This window comes from Falco naumanni, chromosome 3, assembly GCF_017639655.2.
Source record: "Falco naumanni isolate bFalNau1 chromosome 3, bFalNau1.pat, whole genome shotgun sequence".
Lineage (NCBI taxonomy): Eukaryota > Metazoa > Chordata > Aves > Falconiformes > Falconidae > Falco > Falco naumanni.
In genome coordinates this window covers 79896433-79910137 of record NC_054056.1, presented here as the reverse complement: position 1 = coordinate 79910137, position 13705 = coordinate 79896433, and the positions used below count along the sequence as shown (strand labels likewise).

General features: G+C 40.4%; 1 protein-coding gene across 1 annotated transcript in view; it reads right to left on the bottom strand.

Moving 5' to 3' along the window:
- SULF1 (sulfatase 1) overlaps window positions 1-13705 on the bottom strand; it is a 127009-nt gene that overhangs the window by 13960 nt on the left and 99344 nt on the right. Inside the window, exons 15-16 of the mRNA XM_040588585.1 lie at window positions 4226-4442; window positions 963-1209 (exon numbers count right to left, since the gene is read on the bottom strand). Of these exons, the coding sequence (XP_040444519.1) occupies window positions 963-1209; window positions 4226-4442 (464 nt within the window). The remainder of the gene's footprint in view (window positions 1-962; window positions 1210-4225; window positions 4443-13705) is intronic.

The following is a 13705-nucleotide window of genomic DNA, read 5'->3' as shown; positions in this document are numbered from 1 at the left end:
TCTCTTGCTATGTTACCCGTTCATGGTTTTTTCTTCACTCAAAGAATTCTGAAAGCAATACTGTTTTGAGTAAAAGTCAAAACATTTTATGGAGAAATAATAACTTTTCCAGAAAGCTATTTAAGGCTTTATTAATGCCACGGTTGGAAATCATCAATGTAAAAAAAAAAGGATAATTTTTACTTATTTGAAACTAACTTTCATGTTTTCCTCTTTTTTTTTTTTTTGTAAAAAAAAGAAGAAAAGAGAGACATTCTATTTATATTTTAAAAAACAATAAAAAGGATAAACCAGAAGATTTTTGTTGCCTGCATCTGCCTGCCTTTTCAGATCAATCATATTAGCATTTTTAAACTAAAAAATATTTTAAGATTTTTGCTTTTTCATTCAGATTTAGTGTAGAGCTAAAACCTGAAATCTAGGCATCTTCCAGGATGGAAAAATGATTGCAGGTCTTTTTGCAGGTCTTTCCAGGGATAAACAGGTCTATACTGTCTTAGCTAATGTTAGTGGCTACAAACAACTAAAAATTAAGAAGATGATGTAACCAATTTAATCTGTCCTCACGTAGAGTGTGATTTCAGTCATTTCAAATTTGGGCCTCTACGCTAAGCTGGTAGCCTAGACTTTATAAGAACAGCAGGAGTGTCAACTTCACAGGGTGAATAATCCATCATAAAATGCATGTTTCGATATGGAGGATGAATCTCCCTCTAGAAATGCCTATTCCTACTCGAAAATAAACCCTAAACTAGATACCTCCCTTTAAAATACACACACTAAAGTTAAACTACTCCACCTACTAACAAATACAACTCAGGTTTATCTAAAATCTATCATAGTTTTACTTTCTTAAATACTGTTATTATGTAATCATTAAAAATGCAGAGACAGGGAGAATACAAATAGAAAACGAAGGAGATTTCCTTTTAAGGAAAAAACCACAGAAAAAGCAATCTTACTTGTGTGTCACTCTGACAGAGTTGGGTTGACCTATAGCATCAATGCCATCAGCGATCATTGCGTCACCGTCAGCACCATCAGCTTCCTCTGCTTTTTCCTTGTTTTCAGCATTGTGACGCTTGGTGATACTTTTGGTCTTTAACACCTGTAGTTCTTCCTCTTCCAGATTTATGTCATATATTTCACCTTCAAACTCCACAGACAAGGACCGGGTTTGGCGAGTATGAACAAATCGAGGTTTATATTCTGAAGCAGAAGAAATTCTCCCTGTTGCATATATATGTCTACATGACCCGTGCCATGAACACAAAACATATTCCAAAGAGCAAGAATGCTGTTCAGTAAAAATGGCTTATTTTTTCTGTGGCTTTACAGAAACTTATTTAAAAGATTTTTTGATACGTTGGGACCCACACTTTCATGAGTAGCATGAACATTTGATTGCTTCAAGGTTTGCATTTCATGCCAGTCTGGCCTTATGCCATGGTTAGCATCTATATTTCCAAATAAAATCAGTATCTCAGAAATCAGATGTCTAAAAAGAGACATACGAAACAATCAGAGATAACAGGATTAGAAACCACTTCAGAAAATGAAACCATTCGGTACTGTGAAACAAGGTCACCACCTGTAAATTGGCATGTGATGCAAGTTGGAGTTATGCTTTAGAATAAATATGACTTTTTAAAAGGATAACATCTTTTACCTTTTAAAGATAGGAATTAAAAGGGCAAGAATCAATCATGTATCAGTGTATAGATATCTATATGTATCTATATCTCTACATATACTTCAATACACATACCAACCATGTTTATGTGTACGAGTTATAGACCAGAAAAAACTTGCTGCGTAGAGCTACGGTGCGATTTCTTGTGTCACTTTTGTCTGTTGAAAGCTCTGAGCTTAGTAGGGTTACAGCTCTTTTAGTTACTGTGTATATGGGTTGTATTAACTATGGCAATTAAATCTTTGAGGGTTCTTCAGTTACGTACGAGAATAACTCCGTTTGGGCTCAGCCTGGAAGACCTTACATTTTTTACTTCTTTTGCAATACGTACCTGTCCCAAATCAAGGCGATACAACTCACAGTCAATACCTCACCGAAGTGGTTGTAGTTCCATTTGTTACATCTCTGCTGAGCACATCTTTGTCACCTAACAGTTAATACTAATTCGCGCAGCAGAATAAAATGAGAACTGTAATAAAGGGCTGCCTTTGGCAGGTGGTGTCAGTTCTGCTGCAGTTTGTATGCCAGTGTCTTTGAAAGACTCACACTGAACTATTCCTGCAAGAATCTCTTAGAAGTGCAGACAGTGAGCCACATTCAACTCTTCATTCAAACCACTCTGTCCTAAACTGTTTCAGCAGTTGCTTGCTGTCAGGTGAAAAAAGGATTCCCAGTCAAATCAATGAAGACATCCATCTTCCCGAAGAGAAACCCCTTAGTTTCAAAGCATCTCTCTGATCTATAACCATATTACTTTTTTACAAAATAATGCAGAAAGATTCATAGGGTCGGATGGGACGGTTTCTGGTATTTTAACAGCCTCTGATGATACTACTTATTAATCAAGTGACTGAAAGAGTGGAATATATAAGCATCTTATCCAAGTGTCATCTAAAAATGGAGGCCTGAACTAGCTGTTCCCTTAATGATGTCTCATCATCGTGAGTCTTTCCCTGCTCTACTCAGAGGAGTGCTGTGGCAGATTTGGAGGAGGAGGGAAGAGGTGTAAGGATGTTGTAAAGGAGAAAAGCATAACAAACGGACTTATTCTGATGCCTCCTTCAGATGTTTCCTCCTTCACCCTTTCCCCAGTTTCCCTCTCCAAGTGACTTCCCCCATTCAGCCCTTGCTGATGCCCTGGCAACACCTCTTTCCAAGGTACACAGCAGGGATCGCCCCTTGAAAGTATCACTTGGAGGAACATGTCTCCAGTTTGAGAATTGCCCCTGGCAGTCTGTGACGTAGTCTCTTCGGCAGAGGTCTCTCTGTACATGCTGTGAAGTTCCTTAGATCATACTAAACAAACGGAACAAATTATACCAAGGCAGCATTTTGTCTGAACAATGAGAAAACTCAAGACAGACGATATTGTGGTTGGACGTACAGAGAATACCAGGGATTCTTGTTCCCATCCAGAGTGGGGGAGGTTTTAAATCGGGAAATATTTTGAATTATACTGACAGTATTTTCTTATTTCATACGCATTTGTGCAGCGTCTTCTAACTTTTGCATTTCTCATATGACTTCGCTATCTTCCTGTTTTAAAGACCCGTCTTTATTTCATTCCCCAGTCTAGTATTCTAAACACAGAGAAGGAGAACGCAGCCTTGCTCTTGAACAGGTCTGAAATCCAGGCCCGCTTGTGCTGCTATAGCTACAGAGCGTCATTTGCAGTGCGGGGCAGAGAGAAGAAAATGCTTGCTCCATTTAAATTCTCAGGTTTTCCCTTAAATAAATATTTTCCTTAAATAAAGAATGGCTTCTTAAAAAAAATAGGCTTCTTTTATAGAAGTCATTAGCAGAAACAAATCCAGGTACTGCCGTCCTAAGACCTTCCCGTCCAGCCCCTTCAGCCCGCGCTCCACTAGAGGACACTGCAATCCCACTCGTGTCCCCGCGGGGACCCCGGCCCCGACCCGCCGGGAAGCGGCAGCGGGCGGTGCCGCGGTGCGAGGCCCGGCACGGCGCGGCGGGGCCTGGGCTGCGCCCTGTGCCGGGAGGCGCCGGTGGGCTCCTGCGAGCGGCGCAAGGGAGCACTTGCGGTGCTCATCCCGGCGGGTAACGGCGCCGGTTCACGGCAGACGCCACCGGGCTGTCATGTCTGAGCAGCGCGATAGGTGGCACCAGAGCATCGCCGCCGCCACCGCCGCCGCCACCACTGCCACCCCCGCCACCGCCACCGCCGCCACCACTGCCACCGCCACCACTGCCACCGCCACCACTGCCACTGCCACCACTGCCACCACCACCGCCGCCGCCACCACTGCCACCGCCGCCACCACCACTGCCACCGCCATCACCACCACTGCCACCGCCGCCACCACCAGTCTAAAGACTATTCCTCACTGTCAGCCGAAGGATAAATACTGTTGTTATTGTTATTACAGAGGCAGGTATGTAGAACCTGACTGTCAATTACCAATATTTTCATTAGACATGGGGTGAAAGCAAGGGCATGCCAGGGAGCCCGCGCTTGGATAGCCATTTCCCCTGCTCTTTGCCTTGGAGTCCAAGAGAGCAGATAACACTTACTTTGTGCATTAGGGTTTCTCAAGAACTGCCTTTGATTTTTCCTTTGGGTCCTGCTGTGTCGGTAATCAGTGTCTCCACAGTTGCAGTCTCTGTCTTTACTACTGTATCCCCGGGAGTGTATGCTGCGGGTCCTTTTTCTGATGGCAAGTATGTCACTGGATACCTTACACTTGTGAATTCGAAGTTTGCCGGAAGCATCCTCTGTGCACTGCCACTTCTGTGAGAGAGAGACATGAAAACCATTTCCCAGCAGCCTTCCAAACCCCTGCTACTTTCAGGTGGACTGTAAAACAAGACAGGCAAATTTCTTTAAAGATTAAGCAGTCCCTTAAATAACAAACTGAGAAGGGAAACAGTTTAGGGACTAAATTCACTCACATTCTTCTCAACATCCCTCCCATTCTAGGCAGATAAAAGCTTAAATGAAATCACTGCAAATCTGCATAAAAAAATACAACCCAGCCATCAATAAATCAAGAGTATCTAGACTAAACACATCCCTGAAAGGAGCAAGTAAAAAGTCTTACTGAGCCACAGAGTACAGCTGTCAAGGCTGTTTTCACCAACTCTTTTTTTTCTCTGAAAAAACAAACTTTTTTCTTCGTTCTGTGACTTTGAATTTCTAACATGATTCAGGGGGAAATAAAAATGAAGATGGAGAAAAACTGGTTCAGTTGTAGGGTTCTTTGGAAAAAGAAGGGAAAACTGTGCATGTGATTTATAGAAAAATACATAAACCACTAACAACACATAATTTATTTCCTTACCAGTGGCTAGAGTTAGGACCTGCGCCCTACTAAGACATGCCCCTGCAAACCATGCCACTCAGACCTGTAAACAGAGCTGGCTCTTTATCTTGTGCATGAGAAGGAAGGCTGAAAGCACATTACTGGCAGCCTGGCTCCCTACAAGCAGCAGCTGCAAGAGAGGGGAAGAACCTTAGGGACAGTAAACAAATAAATTAGCTTGGATAAACTCTTTTGGATACCTAAGTCTTGAGATTTGTATCAGACTTGGGAGAAAAAGGTGCAGTCTGGAAGGATTACCTGTAAAAGGCATTATACATGTGCTGAATATCAGAGGAAGTGCGGGAGAACGAGAGGAAAGTTTTTCCTAGGTTGTCTGCACAGTATCTGTCTGATTTGGTTATCAACATCACTGAACAAGATGGAAGATTCCAGGTGATTTTTTCCAGTGGATCCCACTGTCTTCACATTTCAAATTAAAAAGCAACTGGGACTTTAATTTTCTTTCTACATTGAACTGTTTTAAAAAAGCTAAATACCATTTTTTTGAAAACATGGGTAGGTGCTGACAGATCAGAGTTCCTTTGCCTGTCCCAAAGCTTGCCATATACTCCACTTGTAACACCCTACACAAGCCTGTGAAGATTTCAGATCAGTTGTACCCTGAACAATAGAAAGAAATAGAAATAGCTATGTTTGTTTACAATTTTAATACAACTATAAATGACTATTACCCAGTGAGTTTTGTTCACTTTTGTATCTTAAGGTGCAATGAGCAGAGTTTGCATACAAAGCAATTAAGTTTGGTTGGATAGTGTAGAGAACAAAACTCAGTAATGCTATTGGTAACTGGAACATTTCAGTTGCAGTTTCAGCGAAGTTTCCCTATAATGTATCCTTTTTTGGTTCCTGTGACTAAATAGCACAGCTTCTTTCCCTTGCCTCATTAATAATAGCAAGACAGTTAGATGCTGGTCCTAATGGAGTTCCCAGCTTAAGTTTTGAAATGGACACTAATATCAGAGCACACACATTTCAGTAAGTCTCTTACATTAACCAGCGGCTGCTCTGGACTGTTTTGGGGGTGCTGTCAAGCTGACTAAAGAATGAAGAAAGAAAACAAAGCCTCAGGTAGATTTGCTGACCTGATAGCTTGAGGAGTGAGCCGATGTGGCACTGAACGGCAGCACCGTGAGAGCACTCTCTGGCCTAACACATGGGCTGAGCTAAAAGATGGATCCTGTGCTCAGAGACCTTGCCTGTGGATTGGCATAACTCTGATCCCAGAACAGTAAGCCATGTGTGAAAGGCCAATAGACTTGCACAAGCCCAACGACTGCCTGAAAAATTACACTTGCGCAGACTTTCAGTGTAAACATACACCTACAAGTGACAAGGTGACTTTCTACAAGTAAAGGTGTCTGAGAGCTATAACACTTTGCAGGATTTTATTCTGCAATAGCATGCGCACTCTTCCTACTGCAGCAAGAGAAGATTGCTACAGGATAAGAACTGACTGCACCACTATGTTTCCTGTGTTTATTGGGTACATGTTACATTTATAAACATATGGCACCAGTTTTTAATGGGTCTCAAAAGCACCATTTTAAAGTAAAGTAAGTATTCTCTTTGTCTAACATTAATAATAGCAAGAGGTTCCAGGAGTGGCTTCAATAGCCATTTAGATCTTTTTAAACAATATTATGACTAACATTGAAAAAAGACTCTGGGTCTACTACAACCCAGTAATAGTTCTCTGTTTAAAACAGGGATTAAATGTGATTCAGTTCCTCTTTCTTTTTGAACTCTACTTTAAAAAGTGTCGTTATAAAGATGCTTCACATTTCCAAGATGGAAATTCCAGACTAACTTTCCTGAATCCCTTCCCATGCCATCATAATCAGGCACTGAGCATACATTATGTAGTAAGTCATAATGGTCCTCCTTCTGCTCATCTTTAGATCTATAAAATGCACATAAAAGAAGATTCTGACTGATGCACTGCCCCTTCCCCTCCTCTGTTTTCTACTTTCCTGCTTGCTATGAATAAAAACCCTATTCTTTGAAGTCCAGAACTATTAGGTTTGGTTTCTGGGTCCCCATTTCTCCATCAATTAAAAAAAATATTGGCACATACACAAATTACATGTGTCTTCATTAAATTTTAATTTGAATATGTTTTCTTATTTTCCTTATGTTTATTTTCCTTCCAACCATGATGTTTCACAAGACACCTAAGCTGATCTAACAAATCACTGTTGACATAGGAATACAGGTTAGTCCTTGCTTTTGGCTGCATCCTGACTTAGGGACCCCTGCACCGATTTATTCTCTCCTCAGTAGGAGAAAAAAGGAATAACTCAGATTTAAAAAGACAAAACTAATAGTAGAGAAACAGCAGGACCTTGCCATTTGGCTGCAACAAGCTGTTGTATCATTTCAGTCATGTTATGAAACTTAATCTGTGTTAGCCTTTCTCTCTGTCATTGACTCATCTTTGCTTTCTTTCATTTCATCACCTACCCTCCAGCAACTATTTCCCTCTCACATCAGCTCCCCAGCTCCAGTTTTCCTTCTGCCTCAATTTAACTTCAGAGGGGAAGCAAACATGGAAAAGGATCCTTAATACCCCCACAGCAACAGAGTCCTGAAACCCCCCACCTCAAAGCCAGCGGGACTATCCTGCTGCAAGGGGCTTTGCCAGTTTCCAGCCACCCTGAACTGATCAGGGTCTGTTCTGCACGTGCGCCTGGGGCCCTGGCTGGCTCTGCGTGTGCTGGCTGCAGGCTCTTCCCAGAGCCCTCCCTGCCCCCAGCAGCAAATTGCAGAGGCAGCTTAGGAGAGACAAAGGTAAAAGGACCGAGAGGTAAAAGGACTGAGCATCCTATGAGGAGCAGCTAAGGACTTTGGGTTTGCCTAGTTTGCGAAAGGAGTAACCTCATTGCTCTCACTGAGGAGGGGAAGTGGAGAGGGAGGTGCTGGTCTCTTCTTCCTGGTATCCAGTGATAGGACATGTGGGAATGGTTTAAAGCTGCACCAGGGGACGTTTAGACCGGACATTAGGAAGCATTTATTTATTGAGAGGGGCATCAAACACTAGAACAGGCTTCCAAGGGAGGCAGTTGGTGCCCCGAGCCTGTCAGTGTTTAAAAGGCATTTGGACAATGCCCTTAACAACCGGCTTTCATTTTTGGTCAGCTCTGAAGTGATCAGGCAGCTGGACCCAATGATCACTGTAGGTCCTTTCCAACTATTCTATTCTATTCTATTCTATTCTATTCTATTCTATTCTATTCTATTCTATTCTATTCTATTCTATTCTATTCTATTCTATTCTATTCTATTCTATTCTATTCTATTCTATTCTATTCTATTCTATTCTATTCTATTCTATTCTATTTATTCTATTCTATTCTATTCTATTCTACTCTATTCTATTCTATTCTGTTCTACTCTACTCCAATTCTATTCTATTCTATTCTATTCTATTCCATTCCATTCTCCTGTTCTACCCTACCTTACCTTGCCCTACCTTGCCCTGCCCTGCCCTGCCCTGCCCTGCCCTATCCTATTCTATCCCATCCCATCCCATCCCATCCCATCCCATCCCATCCTATCCTATCCTATACTATCCTATCCCATCCTTAAGAAGCTCCAGCTGCTTTAATTTCTGCCAAACCTGAAGTTTAAAAACATAAGTAGATGTGCCTGTTCCTTGGTGTGGAGGCAAGCACCAGACTGCAGCAGGACTGCAGCAGGAGCTTTTCCTTGAATGATCACTGGCATGATGCATTTTCTTCTGGCCATTGAAGTTTTCCCTTATAAAGTCATTTCAAAGGCAAAGGGGAGCAAATGAAAAAGGGTATTGTTTGTACTTGGTGGCTTTGCTTTGCATCACTACTGGCACAGCTCCAGTTGCGACTTAGAGCTACGTGAGCAAGACAACAGCAAATGACTTCATAACTACCTGGGGTCTCAGTTTCCTGGTATTAATCAGTTTGTGCCACAGCCTTAAAATTAAGCAAGTCTATTTCATTACCAAATATAATTAAGGCATAAAAACATACATTCAGCATGAAAAAACCCCACAAAAATATCACATTGTGATGTGCTCTACTGTAAATATGTACTTAAGCAAGATGTCAAATTAACTTTGTTTAGTTAATAGACTGTGACAGCTTTGAGAGACTTTCTGCCCCCTTATACAGGGGAGAAATTAATTCAACAATTCATGAAAGCTGTCTTAACAGTAGGCAAGCTAAGGGTTTCTATGAAATGTAATTGCTCGGTATTTGCAGTAGACACTTCAGTGTTAAATATCTGGTCAGATTTTATCACAAATCTATGAAACCCTGAAAAACATGCAACCGGAAATATAACACAGTGACAATATTTTTACAGGTGCTTTTTCATTTTGGTAATGTATGACTGACTTTGAGTATTATTGCTCAGTCTAGGGAATGTTAAGATAAGGCTTGAAAAGGAAGACTTCATGAATTTAAACATGTCCTCAAGATCTCATTTCCCTTTTTCCTGTTTTGAAGTGTATGATCTAAATTTGAAAACAGTTTAGATGAAAATACTGCCATGGGCTGTATGTCTACATACACCATCACGGCTGTATGTCTATACCATTTTCCTCTATTAGCAGCAACCTGATCTGGGTGAGCGTGAGGGGACCTGGTGTGATAACACTGGTAAGGGAGTCTGGTTTAGGGCTGCGCTACTGGAATAATAACTGAGTCCCGGTTTTGCTTTCTCCATGACATTCAAAGAGGCCATGTCACACAGCATATTGAAAAGTGCCCTGTAATTACTTGGCTATGATAAATAGGACAGAGAAGAAGCAGTTTATTTCTGCTGAACTGGACCTGAATACTGAGAAATGTTTATGAGCTAAGGCCACGTCTTCTATGCATTTCCACAGAGTAGTCATGAACCTTGGTCTTGACCAAGGCTCCTAAATGGTCCTGGAAATATCAATCTGTGTTGTTACATCTCAGCAGTATTTGAACATTGCACGCGAGTGCAGCTGTTTAACAGCAATGGTGTGCCAGGTTAGCTCAGAGAATTTGGAATTGCTGCATTTTTGTGGAACAAAAATCTCCTCCTCCTTTTTAGAACTGGCTTGACACTGCCTGTAAGGGCAGATCCCATTTTTTGCACTAACCCCTCATAACTGGACCACCTTCTATTGCATTATGTACGGCTTCAGAATCTACTGACATGAATACATTCAAAGCTGGTTATTTATCTACAGCCTTATCCCCTGAGAAAGTGTTCCTGAAAAGTGCAATGGTCAGTGATTGAAACAGAGAAGTGATTTGTCTTATAAGAACAAATGTAATACAGGGGGAAATGTATGACAGACTTTAGAAATACATTCAGTTAAATGCACAGAAATGGAAGGAAAAAAAGACTGAAGAAATTAATCACTGTATAATAGAAACAACTATATGAAAAGTGCCAATTCTGAGTTACTTCTGTGTTTAAGAAATGGAAGAAAGAAAAAATAACCTAGGAAGTTCATAGACTACACAATTTTGTGTTCTTGAGCTATAGACAAGATTGATTTTAAGTGTCACAGTTCTAGCAGATCTCTAGTTATAAAAAAAATGCATGGACTGCATTGTCAGCTCTAGAAGTGTAGGCACTTAGGTTAAGACATCAAATATTTCACCTCCACAGGATTCTCTACCAAATCTATTAGCTTGTCTGTAGTTAACATCAACAGACTCCTGTTATTATCCAATAAATGTCCACTCTCAGCTGCAAAGAAAAAGGAGCCAATGGAAAGTATAAACTTAGTCTTTCAGTTATAAATAGCAATACTGATAATAATCCGTTACTATTGGGTCATATACATTTGATTTACGTAGGACTTAGTTTATACTGTATTTCACTGGATACTTTAAAATGGATACTCTGCAAAAAAAGAATCTCAAAGTAGTGCTACAGAAAATGCTAAAAATGATTCTTGCATACTCTGTGTTTTCTGTCTAAACATTTTTAGTACATAAAATTGCTTTTTAAAGTGCTATTCCACAAAAAAGTCTTTCTGTTAGAGAACACTGGTAAGATGGTGGTAAAAATGCTGGACACAGTTGTTCATTGAAAGAGATGAAACCAATGAAACCAGTGATCTTCCCAGACTGGACTATCTCTAGATTTCATCCAGAATCGAGCTGGTACTTCAGATTAAGAATTGCTTAAATTTGAAGAACTGTCAAATCTGGAAAGAGCTGCCCTTTGTTTAATAGGAAACTTAAATATTTAGGCTGAAATGTGAAATATTTAGGCTGAAATATGAAATACCATGCTTTGAAGGATTATTTTTAGAGATAAAGGAACTTATCTTCATATTTGGTTTTAACTCATAAACAGAGTGGTAGTTTAACAAGGGATATCATAATTTCTGGCAATTCCTATGAATTCTTGAGCAACTAAGTTGCAGGCATATTTGTGTCAGCTATGAAGGATGACTCTGCAGCGTCTAAAGCGAGCAATAGCTGCAAGCACTGTTCATGAAAGCACTGAAGTATGTACTTATTTATAAGCACATGACTGATCCCAAACACATATGCTTTCAGTTAAACCTGCGTATAGATGCTCTGCTGAATTATGACTAAGATAAGGTGGCATCAATGGGCAGATGGCAAAGAAGAGACAGCTTTGAACCAATGTTCTGGTAAAACAGGTTGACCACCAGTGCCTTTCAACTCCTGTAAGCATCAGGAGGTTGATATTTATTTTATGAGAACATAGATACTTGAGCCAAACCAGACTACACCTAGTAAGCCCCATTCTAATTTCCTTTACAATATTATCTGTAAGCTGCTTGATGGAAACTTCTTTTAGCATTACAAATAAAGCATTACAAATAATGCTTTTGACTGAATACTGATATGACAATGTGATAAATATAAATACGAACAATAAAATTACATTCTTACACTAGGTTTTTAAACAGCAAAGAATACATGAGAAATAAGATGTATGTACAGACTACATAACATATTCTTTGGATCAGAGCCAGAAGAATCTTGCACATTTACCTCAGAGCTGGTGCTTGGATTCAGCAATGTGTCTCCAGTGACTACCTGTAAAGTCTTAAATCACTGTAAAATACATTGAGACCTAATTTAACTAAAATCTCACTGTACAGCCTTCAGGCATATTCTCCGAATGGAACATTATTTCTTTAGGGCGGTTTTGGGATACACTTCCTCAGGAGGAAACACAATATTCTGCATCTGTAAAGCTGAGGTGCATGAAAAGGAGAGAACAAGGAAGGTTAGCACCTACGGCATTACGCCTGTCTAGCTCTGTTTGAGTTCATGGGCTTGCATGTCATAAAAACATGGGCAGCACAACACATTTTTCCATTCTGCCCACTGTCAGTGCTCATTGGAGCTGGCAGCAGACCATAGATCTTTACAATTTACAGACCTTTGCTGTTCACAAACTGGCAGGTAGTGCCAAGCAGATGGTAGGAGATGTATGCCCATAAAATAAACAGACCTATGTCTGGGTTTGATTGCTGAGTCATCCAACATAAAAGAGCTGAAATTTTAAGTGCAAAGCTTCACAGTCCTCATTTTGGGAGGGTGGCTTTTCTTTACCCCCTAGTTTTAAAATAAAGTTACAGTTTGTGTGATTTTTGTAAGAGGCTAAAAATGCATGTTTAGCTGTGGATTTAATACTGCTTATAAATAATGGATATAACAGTACACTGGAGACACTTGGCCTATCAGTCACAAAACCTCAAAAGGTAACTGCTATCTGGGAAAGAGTGTTAAGTCTCAGAAGTCAAAATTATGCCTCAGGAGAACTCCTATGACTCAGACTGGTGAAGAGAAAAAGAATAAATACTTATGAATTAAATCAACTCATTAATTACACGTATAGGTAAGAGAAGAGAGAAAGAAAAAGTATAAATGAAAACACATTTAACATGCTTTTATTTGATATTTGCTAAGTGTCCAGAAGAATTTCACGGGTGAGAAGATGGAGTGAGTTCAACAAAAATAACCTGCCAGAGGATTTAAGAGCAGCTTGCCTCTAAACCTCCTGAACTAACATATATTCTCATCTCAGGTTATTTCAGTGGAAATCTGAGAGGAGATTTCTGTCATGATAAGGTTATATTAATCCAGAGAAACATTTGTTCACATGCTATTATTTCTGCTCTATTGGAAAATAAACAAAGTTTTAGTTAAAAGTTCACACCAGTCATTTCCCACTTTAAAACAACAGCAGGGGTAGCAATATTGCAGATGAATAGATATTTTTGTACTGTGTCTTTGTTACAGTAAAGCTGAGAGGGGAATATGTATCAATAAAATAAAAATCCTGCAAATCTTGTAAGTCTAAAACCCATCAACAGTCACTATTAAACCAACTGGGCTCAATCAGGTGACCTCACTAAGTTACACCACATAAACTGGTGACAAATTTGGCATATAAACTATGAAGGAAACCTCCCATTCCCACCATAATTTCTTGAGCGCACTCTGTGATATGGAGGGACCACAAAGGAAACTTCTACCCCACTCCAAGGTCCAAAGCTGAGCAAAGAGCCCACCCCACTGCTGCTCCCTTTGCAGGGGGAAAGCCTGGCCTGTGTGTGATGGGACTGGCTGTGCCATGGGCGACCACAGATCAACAGCTGGGTCAGGGCAGGAGCTGAAATCTAGACTGTATCCAAATACAAAATGGGCAGGTGATCCATAAC